The sequence below is a fragment of the Phascolarctos cinereus genome, unplaced genomic scaffold (genome assembly GCF_003287225.1).
Source record: "Phascolarctos cinereus isolate Bilbo 61053 unplaced genomic scaffold, phaCin_HiC Scaffold_4;HRSCAF=312, whole genome shotgun sequence".
Classification (NCBI taxonomy): domain Eukaryota; kingdom Metazoa; phylum Chordata; class Mammalia; order Diprotodontia; family Phascolarctidae; genus Phascolarctos; species Phascolarctos cinereus.
Genome location: NW_027555847.1, coordinates 119,739,899 through 119,763,698, shown reverse-complemented (window position 1 = coordinate 119,763,698; position 23,800 = coordinate 119,739,899). Strand labels below are relative to the sequence as shown.

At 36.9% G+C, this 23,800-nt stretch overlaps 1 protein-coding gene across 2 annotated transcripts in view; it reads right to left on the bottom strand.

Moving 5' to 3' along the window:
* Positions 1–511: 511 nt before the first annotated feature.
* Positions 512–23,800, bottom strand: part of PLGRKT (plasminogen receptor with a C-terminal lysine) — a 76,286-nt gene continuing 52,997 nt past the window's right edge. For both annotated transcript variants that reach the window (XM_021006315.2, XM_021006314.2), the window contains exons 3-5: positions 4,997–5,127; positions 3,253–3,362; positions 512–917 (exon numbers count right to left, since the gene is read on the bottom strand). In XM_021006315.2, coding sequence (XP_020861974.1) covers positions 796–917; positions 3,253–3,362; positions 4,997–5,127 — 363 coding nt within the window. In that variant the 3' untranslated portion in view covers positions 512–795. The remainder of the gene's footprint in view (positions 918–3,252; positions 3,363–4,996; positions 5,128–23,800) is intronic.

Genomic DNA, 23,800 nt, shown 5'->3' with positions numbered 1-23,800 from the left:
CATCAGAGAAGACAAACATGTGCTAGCTACCAAAATGAGTCACTGACATATAATATACTCTGATATACTTCCTCCATTTGGATCTATGTATCATTACAAAGTATCTTTTGCAGCCATGGCAGCCATTCATCAAAACCAACTGTCAAAAAAGCTAAGAACCAGACTTTTGTGTGACCATCTCTCAAAGTGTTCAGCCAAGATTTTAAAAAAATAAGAAAGCATATTCAATAATACTGCTATCACTAAAATATCATTAATAATAATTCCCCTGAATAATATTTTAATGGGGGCAAAAAGTTTTGTCAAGGTTAATAAACAAAATAAACATTATTTTAAAAATATTTATTTAATCTTTTTTACATTTCTACTTTAGATATGTTTTGCAATGTATATAATATATTGGTATAGGAGTACATGTATAAGCTTTATAAATGTGTATGTGTACACATACATGTATATGCCTATTGAGAGCGCATGTTCAAAATTTTTAATGACAAATACACAACCAAAACAGTTTTGAAACCACCGATTTATTAAGACTCAGCTGGCAACTGGGAAAGTTATGAACCACATTAAGTATCACCACAGGTTTAGCACATGTGCCTGAAAAATGTGAAAAAAGGAGATACTGTCCTTGAAGTAAAATGCAGGATGTATTTTAGACATAAGTTTTAATTTTTTTTTTACAAACCACATTATATCCAAAATATTGGTACCATTTAAAAATTTAAACACAAAACCCTATGATTCAAGCGAGTTATTTTGTGCTTTGAATACAGCCTAGAGAATCCACCTTCATTTTTCTACGGAGAATTTGCTTTGTGCTTTTCTGGACTTTTCCACAGTTTCAAAAGTGATCATTCCTCTTGGCAGCTGCAGTTTGTTATTTTCTGTATCCAGTATGCTCTCTGCTTCCCCTAAAATAAAGCATGAGAAAGATCTCAATGACATGATGGGAGAAGGACTTGACGGCCAGAACTTCTGGTCTGGGTTACAGAAACAAAACGTCATTTCAACTCTCTGGGCCTCAATTCCCCTCATCTATAAAATGAAAGGCGTACACTAGATAACCTCAAAGGTCAAACCAGCTCCAAAGCCAGCTTGGTGATAAGCCTCTACAAGTTGAGGTAGGTGGTCCTTAGACACACTTCTGAAGTTTGATGCCTGAAGGCACTCCAGTTTAGCAGGATTCAGCCATCACTTTGGAAACCCATCCTCCAGAAGAAAAAGTCCCGGTACAGGCCTTTGGCACATTAAAGGACTTTGCCTCAAAACAAAATGAAACTATGATAAATACTATCCAAAAAAAAAAAAAGGATAAATTTTGGAAACTGCCTTTTTGGTCCCTTATGCCTTGCACTAAAGGCCCAGACCAACTGGCTACAATAAAATGAAATGATGCAATAGTTAGAAATTCCATATTTTCACTCCTTCTCTCCTAAAATCACCTTGATATAAAGGAAGTATGATCCAGTAGGAGGACCATTGGACAAGAAGTAAGGTTAACAGGTTTCTTGCCTGGATTTTTGTCTCACTAGTGTGACCTTGAGTCATTTAGCCTAATTAAGACTGAGAACTGGAAAGGCACTTAAAAGTCATTTAGTCAATCCCTCATGTTTTGTGGTGGTTGTTGTTGTTTTTGAATTGTTTCAATCATACCCAACTCTTCGTGATCTCATTTGGGGTTTTCTTGGCAAAGACAATGGAGTGGTTGCCATTTCCGTCTCCTGTTCATTTTACAGATGAGGAAACTGAGGCAAACAGGGTGAAGTGATTTGCCCCAGGTCACACAGCTCGTAAGTGTCTGAGGTCAGATTTAAAGATGAGTCTTCCTGAGTTCAGGCCTGGTACTGTGCCACCTAGCTGCTCAATCCCTTATTTTATAGAAGCCCAGGAGGATTTGTAGTGATGTGCAATGACACAGAGCTAATACCAGGCAGAGGTGGGATTTGAGTCCAGGTTTCCTGACTGTAGGCCTACTGCCTGGTTCTCTCCTCCATACTGTCCCTCTGGCCTCCAGTTTCCTTATGAAGGGGCTGGACTAGAATGATTTCTTTGGTTCCTGCCAGCTCTAAGATGCATGCTGCTTCTCAAGATAGCAGTTTGTTATCTTGTTAAAAACTCTATAGGACAATGCTATCATTTCCAAATAATAAGACTGGTATTGGAGCATTTCAGAAATGTTCCATCCAAAAACGTTTTTTACTGACTTCAGTTCAATTATTAAATTAAAGAGGATCACTTAAAAAAAATTACACAGCTAGTTACGACCACTAAAGGCCATGATTCAATGTAACTTATTATACGTATACACAAACATACAAACATATATATACATACATATACATACTACTACATCCTAAATTTCCCAGAAAACTAATCATCCTGATAGACATTAATTTGGTGAATGCAAAATTGTATTTAATTTACTGTGAATTGCCAGGACTTTATTTTTTCAAGCTTAAAAACTTTTATTCTTTAAAATACATATCTATGACAAATTTAAAAATATCCATATCCAACCCTGTTCCTAGAAAATAAACTCCTCCTTCATTACTCACAAAGTTCAATGAATGTGGTAAAATTAATTTGACATTCTTTTAGATAATACATTATTTTTAGGGGACAGTCTGGGTTCAAACCTACATATAAATAAGACAGTTTAGTCTTCGACTCATGAGATCTCTTATCCCATGAGATCTCAAGGAGATGAGCAACATGAAACTGAGTTGGTAATGGAAATGGGGTTTAACACAAGTACAGTCTTTTTAAAATCAGCACGTCATTGCTCATACAGATAGTGCCCAAATTATGAACAGGCTGTATTTCAAAAGTATGAAAATACATTGTCTGGAACTTAGACATTTTCCCAAAGACTCAGTATCATAAAGGCTGGTTAGCTACCCAGGCCAGCACACCAAAGCCTAATTAAGGAATTACCTCTAGCCTCTAAAAATCCCCAGCTAAAGGAGCAGGTGAGAGAATCAGAGTGAGGCAGCTGCCATTGTCTGCCAAGGGGCTGGGGTAGGGGAAAGGACAAGCAAGGTCATTGTCTCTTTGGGTGGCAACTCCAGCTCCTGAAGTGGAAGCAGTGATGGGGTTTCTTAAAAGGAAGGTAGCAGCACTCTTGAGGGGAGGCAGAGAGTCTGGCCTTCTTACAAAAATGTTGCTCCCAAGTCATGGATTCGGACTACCTGTATTAAAAAGGAAATGAGGCTATATAAACATTCATTTGTCGGGGACATAACATACCTTTCATCCTCTGCAGAAGGGTTCCATAGCCCATATCATATTGATAAGCAAGGATAAAGCTTAATGGAATGACAGGAAGGAAGAGGCCTGGTTGCTTTCTTTTAATTGCTCTGTTCAAACAAAAACAAATATTAAAAACCATTTTTTGTTGTTTTTTGCTTGTTTTTTAAATTTTTTTTTTTTTAGGGAACTGGGGTTAAGTGACTTGCCTAGGGTCACACAGCTAGTCAATGTCAAGTGTTTGGTCTGAGGCCGGATTTGAATTCAGGCACTCCTGACTGCAGGGCTGCTGCTCTATCCACTGCGCCACCTAGCTGCCCCTAAAGACCATCTTTTTAAGGGGAACAATTGTCTCTAGCCTCTCCCAAAAGATTCATCTGGTTGTTAGAAAGAAAGCTCTCTATTTCAAATGAGACCATAGGTCTTCTGAAGGATAAGTAACTATTGTAATAATAACAAGGACTTTCAAATTCAGCCTTTACTTCTAACGGTTCCTTTTATCTCTGGCACCACCATAATTAAGAGAATTTGCACATTTAACATATTAGTGATGAGCCTGATTTCTTATATGAGTTGCCTTTGTGATCCGTGTGTGTCTTCTAAAGAGAAAAAAAGTTTTTCTTATGACCCTTCCCAGAGTCTCTTCTAAGGAAAAAGGCCGATCTCTGCCCTGAAAAGCAACATGATTTTTGCCTCACTTTTCTCTGTCTTTGAGACCTGTGCAAAAGAGTGATGCAGTGAATCCCGAGATGACTCAATTGTCATGGCTGTAGAGGGCTACTGGCTGTATGTGGGGATCCCACTATACAATTTGCTGCAATAATGAAAATATCTAATAAGGATTCTTTCATTTCTGGATAGGAATAAGAGGTAGTTTTCTCCCACTCCCAGCACATCTTCAGAGATCTTTCCTTCTTGATTTTAAAACAGCACCATCTCTCACTTATGAATTGGACAATTATGCAGGCTAACCCTAATGATGTGACTACCCTGGTTCTATAGTGTTGTTAATAAGTTGACACCAACAAAGGAAAGGGAAAGGACAGGCAAAACCATAGATTTAGAGCTGGAAGGATCCTAAGGGTCCTTCTAGTTCAATCTTCTCATTTTTCAGATGGGGAAACTGAGGCTCAGCGAGGATAAGTGATTGACCAAGGTCACACAGATGTTAAGTATCACAAGCATAACATGTGCCCAGTTCCTCTAACTTAACAATATAGATCATATTGTAGCCTCCATATAGATCACATACAAAGGAATGTCCTATAAGGGGATGTTTTCGTTCCATATTCAGTCTTTGCAACTAAATTCCACTTTAACCATTTTGTGACAATGTGATAGTAAGGTTCCATCTTTTTTTTGGCACTAAGTCATCACTGTGCAGAGGTGATCCTCAGCTCTTGAAAGAAAGTCCTACTAAGCTGAGAGTGCTTCTAATGTTGATCCTATAACAGACAGTGTTTCTATCATCCAAGAACCAGCCTAGTTGAGTGCGTATCACTCAACTGTTGGCTATCAAATGATTGATTTTTTTGGCCACAGCCACTCAGGAATCTGTATACCAAATCATGGAGGTGTTGCAATATGCACTGTGGAGGGAGTACCTACAGTGCTAAAATTGGAGGTCTCCTGAATATCTGAAGCATGGTAATGACAAAGGGGGAGGGAAAAGAAAATATTGGATGTTAGTTGACTTTTTTTAACCATAAAATAAACATCTCTAGGTAAATAGCAAACAACATACCCAGCTGTGAGACCCATGGTAGCAATGCCAAAAAATGTCCCAAAATACTTGAGTAATTCTCTTGACCCAGCAATCTGCATGGCCATCTGCCTTTCTCTCATTTCATTTTGCATTGTTAATTGCCTCTCCAGCTGAGGAGAGAAGAAAAGGTAATGTAGTTATTTATCTTTTAAAATAAGTGCAATTGTTAATGCTACTAATTTGAAAAAGACATTTTTGGTCTCAATTCCCATTTTACCATATAGTTCCTTTATCTCAGTATACTTCACTGCAGACTAAGTAATCCTATATTGCAATGCATTAAATCTAATCATAGTCAATTATATAATGCCTTAGGCTAGGAAGCTAGGTGGCACAGTGGATGGAGCACCTAACATTGCCTGCCTCATAATGTTGTTGATAAAATTTGTGAAGTGCTTAGCACAGTGCCTGACACATAGAATAAACACTTATTTCCTTCCCTTTTACTCCTAATCTTGGAAGTGATATCTGCCTTGATCGTGTAGACAATGGAACATTGAGATTTTGCTTTCATGCTCTTAGGTTACAGCTATAGAGTACTGGGCTCCAATTAGAAGCTAAAAAAACAACTATACAAAATCTGGTGCATACAGAGAATTTAATAGTTACAGTCATATAGTCTGTTGCTAGCTGTTACACCTCATTTTGGAACCACTCTATCTTTCAGATCCACCTAGAGTTTAAATCAAAATCCATTTCCCAAAGTCCATGGCATATTTCTGAAATCTAGAAGCATCATTATTTACAATGGAAAATTTCTGGATGGTCCATTATGTTAAAATAATGTATATAAAATATCTTAAGAGGCTGTGTTATTAGGCAGTTAGTGTATTCAATCCTAATTAAGAATTAGAGACTCAAAACTTTGGATTTTAACTCAGCTGTGGATCCAACATGTGACAAATGGTAAATGACTAATCCTTTCTGTGTATTAATATAATATAGGAAAAAAGGAGAAAAAAGTGACAAGTAGTGAGGAATAATTAAATTAGGTATGTCATCTTAGTTATAAACCTAGATTCAACAATGACTCTCTGTAGAACTTTGCACAAATCATATTTTCTGTGCTGCTATTTCCTATTGGTAAGAGGGAGAATGTTAAGTTGCTACCTAACTTCCACAGAAAGGTTTGACATTCAATAAGTCTGTGATGATCTTTGAGAGCCTACAGTAAAAAAGTTTAGAGTGCAAATGCTGAGCTTTCCATAAGTAATGAACTTTAAGGAAACTTTTCTTAAATTGTATGATGTAAATTTAATCGATATGAAACTTTATGAGCTTTCTCATCCCTTGGTAAATTTTACTTAATCATAGAACAAAACACAGTCACCTATCATTATCAAAGAAAACTGATCCACAAACTATTTTAACACAATTTTATAATGATTAAAACCAATGGAAAAATATACTAATTAAATTATTAATCCCCCAGTTTTAATCCTGTATGTCAGTAGAACCTACATTTTCATCTCCTGTTCTTGAAACATTGCCAACAACAACAAAAAGATTAAAAGAGAATGTCTACCATAAGGCCCTTTAAGAACATTTAACTCAAACACTGAAGTACCTAACTCTTTTATCCTGTTGTGACCTTGTTTTAAATAAACATAATGAATTTTTTTTGGTAATAATTTTCCCTCTTCTATTGTCCAGAGCATTAGTGTTGATTTAGCTTGGGAACAATCTGAAATTAAATTGCTCCTTATTGTCTTTAAACTATGATGATGTTGCTGTTTTTATTTGATGCTAGATAACAAAAATAATTGTAGTTCTGTGATAGCTTGAAACCAAAGTAGGAGGGATAGACTTCATAACTGCACACAGGAAGAGAAACTACATTCTCTCCACCTTCACAAAGCTATTATGTAGGATTCTCTGTGCACTGAACTTTTACTCTTCAGTTGGCCCAATTGAATTTATTATGGACAGCTACTACTACTTGACTGCCATCAATAACTGGCCCATCTCTTGAATTTCCAAAGTGGCAATTATGCAAAAGCCCACAGACCACTTCTAATAGTGAAGAAATAATGAGGTTTCCTTTTAGTACCTATAGCACAACATCGTATACAAATCCTCATTGTGGTTTTTTAATTGGTGTCTATGTAACTATTGAGAACCAGCATGCAGGGGGCTAGGTGGCGCAGGGGATAGAGCACCAGCTCCAGATTCAGGAGGACCTGAGTTCAAATCCGGCCTCAGACACATAACACTTACTAGCTGTGTGACCCTGGGCAAGTCACTTAACCCCACTGCCTATCCTAAAAAAAAAAAAAGAGAGAGAGAGAGAAAACCAGCATGGCCCAAAGATGAATCAATTCCTCTTAGTGTTTTCATCCCATTAATCTTCTCATTTATGCAAAATACATTTAGATGTGATGATAGAGTTGTCTCTGTATTCATTTGATTGAGCAAAAAGATAATTTATATCTTTAGTTATAAATAAATTTTAAACTTTTTTGTTTTAGAAAAATTAATAGGTCATATTAACCTTTATTTATTCACTTTTTTTTTCCTTTGTTTGTTTTGGCTAGGTAATGGGGTTAAGTGACTTGCCCAGGGTCACACAGCTAATAAGTATCAAGTGTCTGAGGCCGCATTTGAACTCAGGTCCTCCTGACTCTAGGGCTGGTGCTCTATCCACTGCGCCACTTAGCTTCCCCCCTACTCACTTTCTTGAAGCACATAAAAGGTACAGGGAAAACTGGCAGAACCCAAATGGAAGCCAAAATTCAAGTTTTTGGTAGAAAGAAACTGCATAGGTGAGAAGAAAAGATAGCAGTTGGCATGTGACATTTTCAGTTGTTTCCTACTTTCAATTGTTCTGTAACCTTTTAAGTAGCTTGGGAAGAGTCTGGGAAAAGAACCAAGTAGCAAATTAAAGCTTTTAAAAAGGAATTTAGCACATTTCAACATCGAACTACAAAACAATTACATACAAGTATAACAATAATAATAATCATGATAATAGGACCTTGTGTCAGCTTAAAAAGTCAGAAAACAACATCTTCCCATATATTGGGCATTTCAGATTACATCATTAAATCTAACACTATTTTTAAAAGTCAAGAAATGATTTTATAATAAAAAGGTCTTCAAAAGAGCTGTGATTTATATTCCTTCCATCAATAGAGATTCACCTCTACTGTACCTTTGTGCGGTCTGAAAAAAATCATCATCAGGTGACCAAATCTCTGCTGATAAGTTTCTCTAGCGGTCTTCAGGAGAAACAGTGCCACCAAGCCTTTTCAGCTTGGTTAGACCTGCCAAAGCTTATACTTCACTGGTTTAACCTGCAGAACTCAGTCTAGGTTATCCCTATGCCATGATGACTCATGGAAGGAGGGCATTAGTGACAATGAAAGTGTCACCATAGGCAAAAAGAATAAGGATTTCCAATGGAGGGGGAAAAATTATCCATATTAAGGACTCATTACTTAAAAGATATTGTGGCCAGGGCAGAGCCAAGATGGCAGAGAAAAGGCAGGGGCTTGCCTGAGCTCTCCTAAATTCCCCTCCAAACAACTTTAAATAATGTCTCAGAATGAATCTGGAGTGACAGAACCCACAAAAGGACAGCATAAAACAATTTTCCAGCCCAAGAAAGCTTAGAAGATTGGCAGGAAAAGTATGTTGTACTGGGATGAGAACAGAGCACATTCTAGTCTAGCAGGTTGTACCCCAGCAAACCAGCAGCAGGCCTTGAGGGTGATTGAATCATCATCTGTGGTATGGCTTCCAGAGCTCTCAGCCCATAGATGGTAAGGCAGCAGACAATTGGTTCAAGATTACAGAGGTCCCTTTGCTGGCACTGGGTGCAGGACTGTGTTGCACTGTCATACATGGATCCAAGTCAGAGTCCTGAGTCACAGATCCAGGATGAAGGGGAGCACTAGAGCATTAGCACACCAGAACTTGGGGAGAGGGGTCCGTGGTCATAGTACTGGGACAGAAAAGAGTGCTTGTGGTCACTTATAGGCCAGAACATAGAACAGAAGAATAGTAAATGCAGCTCTCCTTAGATCATACCACCTTGGAAGAACTGAAAAACCTACAAACCCCTAAGGACTAGCTTTCAAAACAGCTGAACAAAAAATCCTAAAGCTTGGGACAATGTTCCCTCCACCCTAGAAGCAGAGCCCAACTTTAACGTCAAGTTAAATGTCAAGAAAGAGGCTGAAAAAAATGAGCAAATGACAACAACAACAGCAAAAAGCAAAACAAAACAAAAAACTTTGACCACAGAAAGTTAATCTTGACAGGATGCTCAAAACACAAACTCAGAAGACAACAAAGGCAAAACTGCTACATCCAAAGCCTCAAAGAAAAATGTAAATTGGTCTCAGGCCCAAAAAGAGTTCCTGGAAAAGCTCAAAAAGCATTTTTAAAAATCAAGTAGGAGAGGCAGAGGAAAAACTGGGAAAAAAAAATAAGAGTGATGCAAGAAAATAATGAAAAAAGAGTCAACAGCTTGATAAAGGAGTACTTTTAAGCATTCCTGATGAAAATTCTGTTCAGAGCTGAACAGAAAATTTGACTTTCAAATACAAGACTCAAGAAAAGCATGAAAAAAGGTAAACAGGAAAGAGAAATCATAAGGTATTCAAATAAGTTTAACTATTTACATTCACATTTGGGAAGTTGATACTTGTAACTCCTAAGAATGTTATCATCATTGGAGTAGTTAGAAGGAGTATGTGTGTGTGTGTGTGTGTGTATGTATATATATATATATATATATATATATACATATATATATATATATACATATATATGTATATATACATATATATGTATATATATGTATGTATATATATACATATATATGTATATATATATATATGTATATATATACACACACATACATATATATGTGTATATATATGTATATATATGTGTGTGTATACACACACATATATGTATGTATGTACATGTATATATGTGTATATGTGTGAGTGTATGTGTGTATATATATAGATATATAGATATATACACACACTGAGGGTACTGGTGTGAGTTGAATATGATAGGATTATATCTAAAATAAATAAAATCAAGGAGTGAGAAAGAGGAATGAACTGGGAGAAGGGAAAAGGGAGAGTTAGAGTGGGGTAAATTATCTCACATAAAAGAGCTTTTACAGTGAGGGGGAAGATGGGGGACAAGGAGGGGAGAGTACTTAAACCTTACTTTCACTGGAATTGGTTCAAAGGGAATAACATACACACTCAGGTACAGAAATCTATCTTAATCTACATGAAAGTAGGACGGGAAGGGGATAAGAGAATATAAGAGAACAGGTTGATGAAAGGGAAAAAACACTTTTGAGCATGTACAGGATAAAAAGAGAAAGTTGGCTAAATGGGGTAGGGGGAATAGAATGGAGAGAAATACACAGTAATCATAACTATGACAAAAATTTACAGCAAATTTCTCTAGGACTCATTTCTCAACTATATAGAGAATTGATTCAAATGTGTAAAAGTAAGAACCATTCTCCAATTTATAAATGCTCAAGGGATATGAACAGGCAGTTTTTAGATGAAGTAGTCAAAGCTATCTATAGTCATATAAAAAAATGCTATAAATCACTATTGACTAGAGAAATGAAAATTAAAACAATTCTGAGGTACCACCCCACACCTATAAGATTAGCTAATATGATGGAAAAGGAAGCTGACAAATGTTCAGCATATATAGGAGAACTGAGATATTAATATATTACTGATGGAGTTGTGAACTAATTCAACCATTCTGGAGAGCAAGTTAGAACTATGCCCAAAGGGCTATAAAACTATGCATATCCTTTGACCTAGAAATACCACTATAGATCTGTATGCCAAAGAGATGAAAAAAAACAAAAACAAAAAGGAAAAGGACCTATATATACAAAAATATTTGTAGCAGCTCTTTTCTGTATTTCTATATTCAGCTCTTTAGTAGCAAAGAATTGGAAATTGAGGGGATGCCCATCAATTGGGCAATGGCTGAACAAGTTGTGGTACATGACTGTGATAGAATACTATTGTATAAGAAATGATCAGAAAGGAAAACCTGGAAAGTGAAATGAGAAGATCCAGGAGAATGCTGTCCACAGTAATATTGTACAATGATCAACTGTGAACGACTTGACTATTATCAGCAATACAACGATTCAAGACAATTCTGAAGAATGTATGATGAAAGATGCTATCTCCAGAGAAAGAACTGATGGAGTCTGAATGCAGATCAAAACATACGGTTAAAAACTTCTTTATTTTTCTTGTTGTGTTTTTTTGGGGTCTGTGTTTTCTTTTACAACATGACTAATATGGAAATATGTTTTGCATGACTGTACACATGTAACCTTATATCAAACTGCTTGCTTTCTTAATGAGACGGGAGGGGAGGGGGAAAAGAGAGAATTTCGATAATATTTTATTAGTTTCTGTAATAAAACCTTACCTATTTAATACAGTGTATTACCCTTGTACAAATGGGGAAAAAAATTAAGTTTAACATTTCTAGACCATTATGGTTATTAATTTCTATACAATGCCAACTCAACACAGTACAAATGGGATACTTTTTTCCAAAGTTAACATCACAGCTAAAGTTTCCAAAAATTCAAGTTATGTATATATATTTATATAAAAAGATAACCAATAGCAATTTGCTAGGCATCATAGCAGCAACAGCCTTTCCAGGTGTTGCAATCATTGAACAAAATTAACACATTAGACTTTCAGCTCACTGTTTCCAAAACAAAACCCCCTGAAAATATCGCCCTGTTCCCACAAAGAAGTTTTGTTTGTTTTGTTTTTTTTAAAATCCCAGAAAAAACAGCATTCTGTTACTGATGTAGTACCTGGCTCCTTTTATAAGCTTCTCAATCATCATCTGGAAAAAACAAGTCTATCTGGAATAACGTCATTAAAAACAGCTCTGCTATAGCACGATCATTACTACGTATCATAAGCAGGCATAGGATATTTTACATTCACAGAAGTATAATACAGTACTGTCTTACAGCTATCACACTAGAGGATACAATTAAAAAGGCATTATTTGAGTGGATTCTACTTTTCCAGCACAGAGTGGGCAGAAAGTGTAGGGTAACACAGCTCTGATACAGAAATGTTCCGCCTTAGATAGGATTTCCATTAGCTACCCACACACCTCTAAGTGCTTGTTGCTCTACATGAATATCAGCTGAAAACCTCTTAGAAAACCACTGGCTGGGGGCAGCTAGGTGGCGCAGTGGATAGAGCACTGGCCCTGGATTCAGGAGGACTTGAGTTCAAATCCTGTCTCAGACACATAACACTTAACTAGCTGTGTAACCCTGGGCAAGTCACTTAACTCCATTGCCCAGCCAAAAAAGAAAATTAAAAAAAACAAAAAAAGGAAACCACTGGCTTCACACAAAGATGGATGAACAGAGCAAAAAGGACTTGTTTGACTTATTAATGCAACAAGCCTTCCATGTTAAGGGAGTGGATGCTTTCAGGAAGGAAGAGGATGCCAAGTAGCACTTCCTGCTTTAGGCCTTTGTAAAAAATGTTAAATTTTGTTTTTATATGTAATTGGGGACAAGTAAAATATTGAATAAATATGTTATTAAGACATTAAAAGATAATGCAAAAGTAGAACTTCTCAAGATTAAAAGGTGAAAGGACAGCCAAAGAAAGACCTATTTCTTCAACCTCTGTCTCAGTCAGTCAACAAAAATGCATTAAGAACCCTTATGTGCCAGGCATTGTGCTAACACTCTCAGAATACAAACTGTAGAAGCAAGACAGTTCCTGCCCTCAGGAAGTACACCGCTAATGAGGAAGATGACACACAGAAGAGCACTGAAAAGCCTGGAGAGCATAAGGACCTCTTAGGCCTGGGCCTCCTCCTTAAATTGGAGGTGCTAGAAGGAACCAGCCAATTAGAAGATGAGGCCACAGGGGTGGAGGGTACATCCAATTTGAGAAATTGCGTTGTTTGTCCTTTTAAAGAATCCCAGCGACGTCAGGAATGAGTGATGTCTTGCCTTGTCCCTGAATTGGATTTAAATGAGACAGGGTTGCAAAATCATCAGTCACATTCTCTCTTCCAGAGGCATCTAAGTCCAGCGGCAAAACCAAAGTCAGGATACTGGGGACAACCCAAGATGCTGTGGATCATCTTAGCATCTTCCATGTCTGACCAAGCTTTACCAGTGCAGTTTTTAACAGCATCTCACAGTGCTTGTTTTAGCCACCTTCACAGCCTTTGGAACGAATTGTTCTCATCCACCTATTCCACTGGGAGAAGTCTTCACATGCTTGGGGGAAGCATCTCCCTAACTCACCAACACGTGTAAAGCCTGTAGGCTACCCTCAACCTGGTTTAGCCCACCTGGTGAGATGGTTTTAGCAGTGCGGCCACTGCGCATGCTATAGATTCTTGGAGCCACAGGTGAGAGATGGGTGATAGGTAGACACCAGGGGTGCATGAGCAGCCCTGAAAAGGGCTCAGTAAACCCCCTCACCAAAGGTGCTAGTCCCCCCTGAGTACCCTATACACCCCAATGTGAGAAGTAAGGGGTGGAGTAAGCCTCCAAGGTAAAGAGGTTTCCATGGTATGGCATAGAAGTCCTGTGGAGATGACTAATGTTGCCTGGAGAGGGATGAAGATGACTAATAATGTTTACCTAATAATACCTTAAAAACAACAACAAAAACTATCTGCCTTTCAAATAATAAATTTTCTTACTCTCCAGATGTCAGCAAACAAAAGAACAAAAGATGCTTGCTTATAACCAAGTTCTCTTGTTTTCTAGTAAGACTGCTGTGTTCCCTTCATTTCTTCAGTCCTAGAAGCACGTGGGCCTAAGCCTCCCACTGGGGTCTAACTTGTAGGCAGCAGAAAGAACATTAGACTAAGAAGCAGGATGTTGAGATTCTAACCCCTAGTCTCCATTACCTAACTGTGACTCCAGCTCTTAACTTCAGTATTCTCATCTGTAGAATGAGAGGGTTTTATAACTATGTCTGCAAACCCTTGATCCGATAAACTTTCGCTATCAAAAGTTTTTACTTTTTAAAGCTCATAAACTTAACAAAATGACCCCTCCTTCTTGTTCCTTGTATCTTTAGCTTCTTTATTTTCCACAGTATAAAGGCCCTACCTCCTGAGCTCCTGAAGGGCAAAGCCCTGGCCTCTGGAAGAGAGTTCAAGGTAGCGAAATTTAGATATTTTATCAGTCTGCAGGATAGTTTGAGATAGGATACCCTGGACCAAAAGATCTCTTAGTGCATTTCCACCTCAAAAATTCACCAGTCCATTGCTCATGCAGCTTCCCTAAGCTGACCAAACACTACCTACCCTTTAAGGTCCAGTACAAGATCCTGCTTCTTCCATGAAGTTACTTCCTTGTTAGTTCACACATCATTGCCTCCCCTTCCTCTAGACTTCCTATGCTCTGTACCACACTACTGGCACGTAATTGTCCAGTATCTACCACTATTTATCATAGTCTGGTTTCAAGAATTGGTCTGTAAACTCCTTCAGGCCAAGGGCTTCATCCAATATTTCTATCACTCTCTCAGTACCTAATATAATATGGATCATGAATGGGAACCGCTATCTGGGACCCAACATTTACAGTTATGCTAGGATTTAGAGAATAAGGAATTGAAATTTAAACCTAAGTCTTTTGACTCAGCTTTCAGGGCTTTGCCAGTTTCATCTCTTATAGCTACTTATTAATAAGAACAATAATAATAACATTAAATATAATGCCTTACAAACTTAACCAAGCACCAACTGCTTTACAACTCCTATTTCATTTGATCCTCAAAATTTTGGGAAACAGGTGCTAGTTATCATCCCCATTTTCCTGATGAGGAAATTGAGGAAGACAAAGACTAAGTGATTTGCCCAGGGTCAAACAGCTAATAAGTGTCTGAGGCTGGATGTGAACTCAGGTCTTCACAATTCAAAGTCCAACACTCCATCCACTGTGCCTAACTATTTTTCTTAAAGATGTGGAGTCTGCACCATGGCAGTTTTCTAGTTATTTCAAAGTTCCAAGGCAAAGTCTTGGCTTACGTGGGCAAACACTTTCTACAGACACAAATGTATTTTGAAAATAATAGGTAAGATTATTAGATCACTGCTGGAACAGAAGAACCCATACAGTCATGACTATAAATGTGTGTGTGTGTGTACAGATGGACAGTTTTTATAATAATTTAGATCATGCAAATTCAAGCCTTTAAATCAAAGATTTCTCATCTACACCCATTTCCAATTTTTTAAAACTTCTATCTTGAGAAGAAGTCATTACATTGAAGAATTAATCACTAAGTCATTTCTGAGAAAGGGAGTTTTTCCATATTCATGCTACCAAGCAGATGTCAGTGGTGGAACATTACCTCATTATTATTAAAAGCCACAAACTTAGTTTCTTGAAAGTGAAACATAATAATTTTTCATATGTCTGTGCTTTCATTTTCAGAGATATAATGTATCTACAGAAAGGTGAATCTAACCTAGGGCTGGACAACATACTTTCCTTTTTTTTTTTTTTACTGTTTAATCTTTGTAAGAAGAAACAAATCTTTTATGTTTAATTAAAAACAAGCCCGAATAACTACCAAGAAGAAGGAAGATATGACCATAAGAGATATTCAAACTTAAATAATATAGCTTTACCCAAGAAATATTTTTGTTCTAAGCTTCTTTGAACATTGTTCTTATAAGAGTTACAATAATATTTATACTGTGAGTTATTCATATATACTGAATTCTTCTCACTGAAATTTAAATCCTAATTTATTATTTAATAACCAAGTTGGAATGAGAAACTTTAGTTCCTGAAAACAATACTGTCTATGCTCACTATCATATCACAAGATATGGGGAAGAAAAAAAAGAAAAGACTTCTGCTGCCGGGAGCCAAGATGGCGGAGTAAAAAGGTAGTCGCTCTCACTGCCCTACCAGCTCTGAAAAACCCAGAAAATATCACCCCAGAAAAAAAACCCTGGAACACCTGAACTAGAAGAAAGACAGGCAGCAGCAGTGCAGCAGCCCAGCAAATGGGTTTCCCAGTGCCTCAGCAAAAATAAGGGAGGCAGAACTATAAGGGGCCCCCCGGTGGATAAGTGCCCTGTGGCATTCATCTGAAAGGAGGTGAAGAAAGCAACCTAAAGGCTTCCTAAAGCCCCAGCCTTGCTGATTCCAACCCAACACCAGGTGAGTCAGCCCTGCAGCCTCCAATTGTGAAGAAATCCTGAAGCCCAGGTGGTAGAGCAGGCAAACACCAACACCTGGACCTCCGAGTGCCTCAGTGAGGGGGAACCGTGGACCAGCTCAGAAAACCACCAGGTGCCTCGGCACTCTACCACAAAGGAATCTCCCAGTGCATTAGCAGAAAAGGGAGACAACACTGCAGGGGCCCCAGGCAGATAAACACCCTGCAGCACCCATCTAAAAGGAGCTGAAGAAAGCTAAAGGAAAGGAAAAGCAGGCAACCTAGAATTGCCTGAAAGTTCCAGCCTTGCTGATTCCAGCCCAACACGAGGTAAGCTGCCAGAAACCTACAGGCTCCAATTGCCAACATAAGAGGCCCCAGCACACAAAGCCAGTGACCAAGACCTAGGCTCCCAACACAAGAAGCTTGGGTCAGTGCCCTCTGTTCCCCAGCAGGAGAGCTCAATCTCTTTAAAGGCCAGGGAATAAAGAAACACCATGAGTAAAAAGAAACATACCATAGATTCATATTATGAGAAGAGTGAAGATCAAGACAGAAATTCTGAAGAGGACAACATTGTCAACAAACCCACATCTGCAACAACAAAAGGGAATATGAACTGGTCTGAAGCCCAAAAAAGCCTTCTTAGAAGAGCTCAAGAAGGATTTTAATAGTCAAATGAGAGAGGTAGAAGAGTCCTTCAAAAATACAATTGGCCAATTGGAAAAAAAAATACACTGAAGAAAACAAGTCCCAAAAAACACAATTGGCCAATTGAAGAAGGAAGTACAAAAACTAACAGAAGAAAACAATCTGTTAAAAACTAGAATTGGACAAATGGAAACTAATGTCTCTATGAGAAGCAAGAATCAGTCAAACAGAAACAAAAAAAAAAAAAATAGATGAAAATAAAATACCTCATCAGTAAAACAACCGACCTGGAAAATGATTCAGGAGAGACAATTTAAAAATTATTGGACTACCTGAAAATCATGATGAAAAAAAGAGCCTGGACAGTATCTTTCAGGAAATCATAAAGGAAAACTGCCCTGAAGTCCTAGAACCAGAAGGAAAATAACCATAGAAAGAATCCAATCACCACCTGAAAGAGATCCCAAATTGACAATGCCAAATATAATAGCAAAATTCCAAAATTACCAGATGAAAGAGAAGGTGCTGCAAGCAGCCAGAAAGAAACAATTTAAATATCATGGAACCACAGTCAGGATTACACAGGACCTTGCAGCTTCTACATTAAAAGACCGCAGGGCATGGAACATGATATTCCATAAGGCAAAGGAGCTTTGCAGCCAAGGATCAATTACCCAGCAAAAATGAGCATCATTTTTCAAGGGAGGAGATGGATATTCAAAATAGGAGACTTCCAAACTTTCCTGATAAAAAGACCAGAGCTCAACAAAAAATTTGATCTTCAAGTACAGGACTCAAGAAGACATAAAAAGGTAAATGGGACAGAAAGATACAATATGTTGTTAATAAGGGGGCTGTTTAAACCCCTACAAGGGAATATGACACTTGCAACCCTTGAGAACTGTATTGTTATTACACCATGTTAAAGGAGTATACATAAAGAGGGTGGATATTAGTTGACTTTGATGTAATGATAAAAAAAATCTAATCAAGTGGGTTAAATGGATCCAAATAAGTGGATCAATCTGATCTTAGAAAATGTACTGAGAAAGGAGGAGGCAGACAAGGGTAAATTACATTACAGGAAAAGACACAAAATCCTATACAGCAGAGGGAAAGAAGGGGGGGGAGCATTGTTTGAACCTTACTCTCATCAGATTTGGCTCAAGAAGGGCATAACATAATCAGTTAGGTATAGAAATCTAACTTGCCCTATAGGCAGTAGGAGGGAAAAGGGGAAAGAAAAGAAAAGAGGGGGAAAGAAGGGAGGGAAGAAGCAGTAAGTAAAGGGGAAGAAAAGGGAAAGGGATAATAAAAGGGAGGGACTGAAGGAGGGGTGGTCAAAAGCAAAACACTAGTGAAGGGAAAGGAAAAGGAGAAAGAAAAGCATAAAGGGGGGAAAGGATGGAGAAAAAGACACAGATAGTAATCATAACTGTGAATGTGAATGGGATGAACTCTCCCATAAAATGGAGCAGAATGGATTAAAAACCATAATCCTACAATATGTTTTTACAGGAAACACATTTGAAAAAGAGTGACACATACAGGGTAAAGGTAAAAGGCTGGAGCAGAATATATTATGCTTCAGCTGAAGTAAAAAAAGCAGGGTAGCAATCCTGATCTCAGACAAAGCAAAAGCAAAAATAGATCTAATCAAAAGAGATAAGGAAGGAAACTACATCCTGCTAAAAGGCACCATAGACAATGAAGTAATATCATTACTAAACATATATGCACCAAATGGTATAGCATCCAAATTCTTACAGGAGAAGTTCAGGGAGTTACAGGAAGAAATAGACAGCAAAACTATACTAGTGGGGGACCTGAACCTCCCCTCTCTGCACTAGAAAATCTAACCACAAATAAACAAGAAGAAGTTAAGGAGGTGAATAGAACATTAGAAAAGTTAGAAGACCTCTGGAGAAAACTGAATGGGGGATTAGAAAGAATATACTTTTCTCATAGTACATGGCACATACACAAAAATTGACCATGTACTAGGGCATAAAAACCTCACAATCCAATGCAGAAAGGCAGAAATATTAAATGCATCCTTTTCAGATCATGATGCAATAAAAATTATATGTAATAAAGGGCCATGGAAAGATAGACTAAAAAATAATTGGAAACTAAATAATCTAATCCTAAAAAATGATTGGGTCAAACAACAAATCATAGAAACAATCAATAATTTCATTCAAGAGAATGACAATAATAATGAGACAACATACCAAAACTTATGGGATGCAGAAAGCAGTTCTTAGGGAAGTTTTATATCTCTAAATGCTTACATAAATAAAATAGAAAAAGAGGAGATTAATGAATTGGGCATACAACTAAAAAAACTAGAAAAAGAACAATTAAAAATCCTCAACTAAACACAAATTAGAAATATTGAAAACCAAAGGAAAAATTAATAAAATTGAAATTAAGAAAACCATTGAACTAATAAATAAAACTAAGAGCTGGTTTTATGAAAAAACCAATAAAATAGATAAACCTTTGGTTAATTTAATTTAAAAAAAAAGAAGAAAAACCAAATTACTAGTATCAAGAATGAAAAGGGTGAAGCTACCACCAAGGAAGAGGAAATTAAAACAATAATTAGGAATTATTTTGCCCAACTATATGCCAACAAATTTGACAATCTTAGTGAAATGGAAACATATTTACAAAAAATATAAATTGCCCAGATTAACAGAAGAGGAAGTAAAATACTTAAATAACCCCATCTCAGAAAAATAAATTGAACAAGCCATTGATGAACTCCTTAGGAAAAAATCTCCAGGGCCACATGGATTTGCATGTGAATTCTATCAAACATTTAAAGAACAATTAATTCCAATACTATATAGACTATTTGGGAAAATAGGTAAAGAAGAAGTCTTGCCAAATTCTTTTTATGATACAAATATGGTGCTGATACCCAAACCAGGAAGAATCAAAACAGAGAAAGAAAATTATAGACCAATTTCTCTAATGATATTATAGATGCAAAAATTTTAAACAAAATACTAGCAAATAGATTACAGCAACTTATCATAAGAATAATACACTATGACCAGGTAGGATTTATACCAGGAATGCAGGGTTGGTTCAATATTAGGAAAACTATCACCATCATTGAGCATATCAACACCAAAACCAACAGAAACCACATGATCATCTCAATATATGCAAAAAAAGCTTTTTTGATAAAATACAACACCCATTCCTATTAAAAACACTAGAAAGCATAGGTATAAATGGAGCCTTCCTTAAAATAATAAACAGCATCTATCTAAAACCTTCAGCAAGCATTATATGTAATGGGACAAGCTAGAAGCATTTCCAATAAGATCGGGGATGAAACAAGGATGTCCATTATCACCACTGTTATTCAATATTGTACTGGAAACGTTAGCTTTAGCAATAAGAGAAGAAAAAGAAATTGAAGGCATTAGAATAGGCAAAGAAGAAACAAAGCTATCACTCTTTGCAGATGACATGATGATATACTTAGAGAATCCTAGAGAATCAAGTAAAAAACTACTTGAAATAATAAACAACTTTAGCAAAGTTGCAGGCTATAAAATAAACCCACATAAATCATCAGCATTTCTATATATTACCAACAAAGCCCAACAGCAAGAGATAGAAAGAGAAATCCCATTTAAACTTACTGTAGACATTATAAAATATTTAGGAGTCTACCTCCAGAAACAAACCCAGGAACTCTATGAACACAATTGCAAAACACTTTTCACACAAATAAAATCAGATCTAAATAATTGGAAAAACATCAGTTGCTCATGGGTAGGCCGAGCTAATATAATAAAAATGACAATCCTACCTAAGCTAATTTACTTATTCAGTGCCATACCAATCAAACTACCAAAAAATTATTTTATAGAGTTAGAAAAAATAATAACAAGATTCATTTGGAAAAACAAAAGGTCCAGAATATCAAAGGAACTAATGAAAAGAAATGCAGGGAAGGTGGCCTAGCAATTCCAGATCTTAAATTGTATTATAAAGCAGCAATCATCAAAACTGCTTGGTACTGGCTAAGAAATAGAGGGTGGATCAGTGGAATAGGTTAAATATGCAAGACACAGTAGTCAATGACTATAGTAATCTATTATTTGATAAACCCAAAGACCCCAGCTTCTGGGATAAGAACCCACTCTTTGAAAAAAATGCTGGGAAAACTGGAAAAGAGTATGGCAGAAACTAGGCATAGACCCAAATCTCACACCATATACCAAAATAAAGTCAAAATGGGTTCATGATTAGATATAAAGGCTGATACCATAAGTAAACTGGGAGAACAAGGAATAGTTTACCTATCACATCTATGGAGAACAAAAGAATTCATGACCAAACAGGAGATAGAGAACATTATGAAAAGCAAAATGGATAATTTTGATTACATTAAATTGAAAAGTTTTTGCACAAACAAAGCCAATGCAACTAAGATTAGAAGGAAGGTAGAAAATTGGGAAAGAATTTTTACAATCAGTCTCTCTGATAAGGGCCTCATTTCTAAAATATATAGAGAATTAAGACAAATTTATAACACTATAAGCCATTCTCCAATTGCTAAATGGTCAAAGGATATGAACAGAGTTCTCAGATGAAGAAATTAAAGCCATCTATAGTCATGAAAAAATGCTCTAAATCATTATTGATTAGAGAAATGCAAATCAAAACAACTCTGAGGTACCACATCACACCTATCAGATTGGACAACATGACAAAATAGGAAAATGATAAATGCTGGAGAAGATGTGGGAAAATTGGAACACTAATACATTGTTGGTGGAGTGGTGAAATGATCCAACTGTTTTAGAGAACAATTTGGAACTATACCCAAAGGGCTATAAAAATGTGCACACCCTTTGACCCAGCAATAGCACTTCTAGGGCTATATCTGAAAGAGATCATAGAAATGGGAAAAGGACCCACATGTACAAAAATATTCATAGCAGCTCTTTTTGTGGTGGCAAAGAATTGGAAATTGAGAGGATGCCCATCAATTGGGGAATGGCTGAGCAAGTTGTGGTATATGAATGTAATGGAATACTATTGTTCTATAAGAAATGATGAACAGGCTGACTTCAGAAAAACCTGGGAAGACTTATACGGTCTGATGCTGAGTGAAGTGAGCAAAACCAGGAGAATGTTATACAAAGCAACAGCCACTTTATGCAATGACTAAGATTGTTAAACTGAACCCTTCTCAGCATTATGAAGATCTAAGACATTTACAGAGGCCTTGTGGTAGAAAATGCTATCCACATCCAAAGAAAGAACTAAGGAAGTTGAATTGCTATCATTTTTTTTTCTCTTCTGTTGAGTTTTGTTTCCTCTTTCTAATGGTTCCTCCTATTGGTTTTAATTTTTACTTACAACTTCACTAATGTGAAAGTATGTTTAATAGGAATGTAAATATATAGCCTATATGAGATTGTGCGCCATCTTGGGGAAGGGTGTGGGGAGGATGAGGAAGAAAATTTTTAAACTCAAAAGCATATGGAGATTATTGTTGATAAATCAAAATAAATTAACAAAATTTAAAAAAAGAAAAGAAAGAAAAAAAGGAAGGAGCTTTCACTTACTGCATTTATTAAGTATCTATTATGTTTTAGATATTATGTTAAGTGCTTTACAAATATTACCTAATTTAATTCTCATAACAACCATGGGAGGTAGATGCCGTTATTATCGCAATTTTATAATTGAGGAATCTGACGCAGACTGATGTTAGGAGACTTGCTTGGGGTCATACAACTTGTAAATGTCTAAGGCTGGATTTGAACTCAGTTCTTCCTGACTCCAGATCCAACACTCTATCCACTGCCCTCCACAGCTGCCTCTAAGTTACAAAGGTTATTCACAGACTCTCTGCATAAGCATCTGGTCTTTGGCAATAAAACAGTTTTAAGTAGAAGGTCTGCTGAATCAACAAATATTAATTAGTACTTACTATATACAGAGAACTAAGTGAGGTATTATGAGGAATATTATACCAAGAAACTTAACACCATCGCTATTCTTTTTTTTCTTTTTTTTCCTTTTTTTTTTGGCTAGGCAATGAGGTTAAGTGATTTGCCCAGGGTCACACAGCTAGTAAGTGTTATGTGTCTGATCCGGATTTGAACTCAGATCCTGCAGAATCCAGGGCAGATGCTCTATCCACTGCACCACCTAGCTGCCCTTCACTATCCCTATTCTTAAGAAACATAATCTTTTTTCCCCCCCAATTGGCAATGGGGTTAAGTGACTTGCCCAGGGTCACACAACTAGTAAGTGTTAGGTGTCTAAGGCTGGATTTGAACTCAGGTCCTCCTGACTACAGGGACAGTGTTCTATCTACTATGCCACCTAGCTGCCCAAAGAAACACAATCTTGTTGAGGAGACAATCTCTGTTGGTCCCTGAGATTGGTGGCCTTATGGGATCCTGAAGCTGCCTTTCCACTGTCAGTTTAGTTTGCTTTAAGAATGTCTCTCTGCCCTGCTGCCATCAGCCATTTCCCCTCTGGTGGACATTTCATAGGAGCTACAGATCTTCCAACCTTTCTCAAGTTCACAAGGCTATCACCTAATCAAAAGGAGAGCACTGGAGAAAGAAGACGCTCTCCCTTCTATTTTACCCCATCATCTCTAAAGAGTCCTTTACCATTGAATTACTTGACTGACAGAATCCAAACGAGCTTGCTGTATTTATATATAATCCCATGCGGATACTAAGGAGCAAGCACATTCAATTACATCAATTATTGATGCAAGCATTTAAAAATATTTTTTATTGGAAAAACATCAGTTGCTCATGGGTAGGCCGAGCTAATATAATAAAAATGACAATCCTACCTAAGCTAATTTACTTATTCAGTGCCATACCAATCAAACTACCAAAAAATTATTTTATAGAGTTAGAAA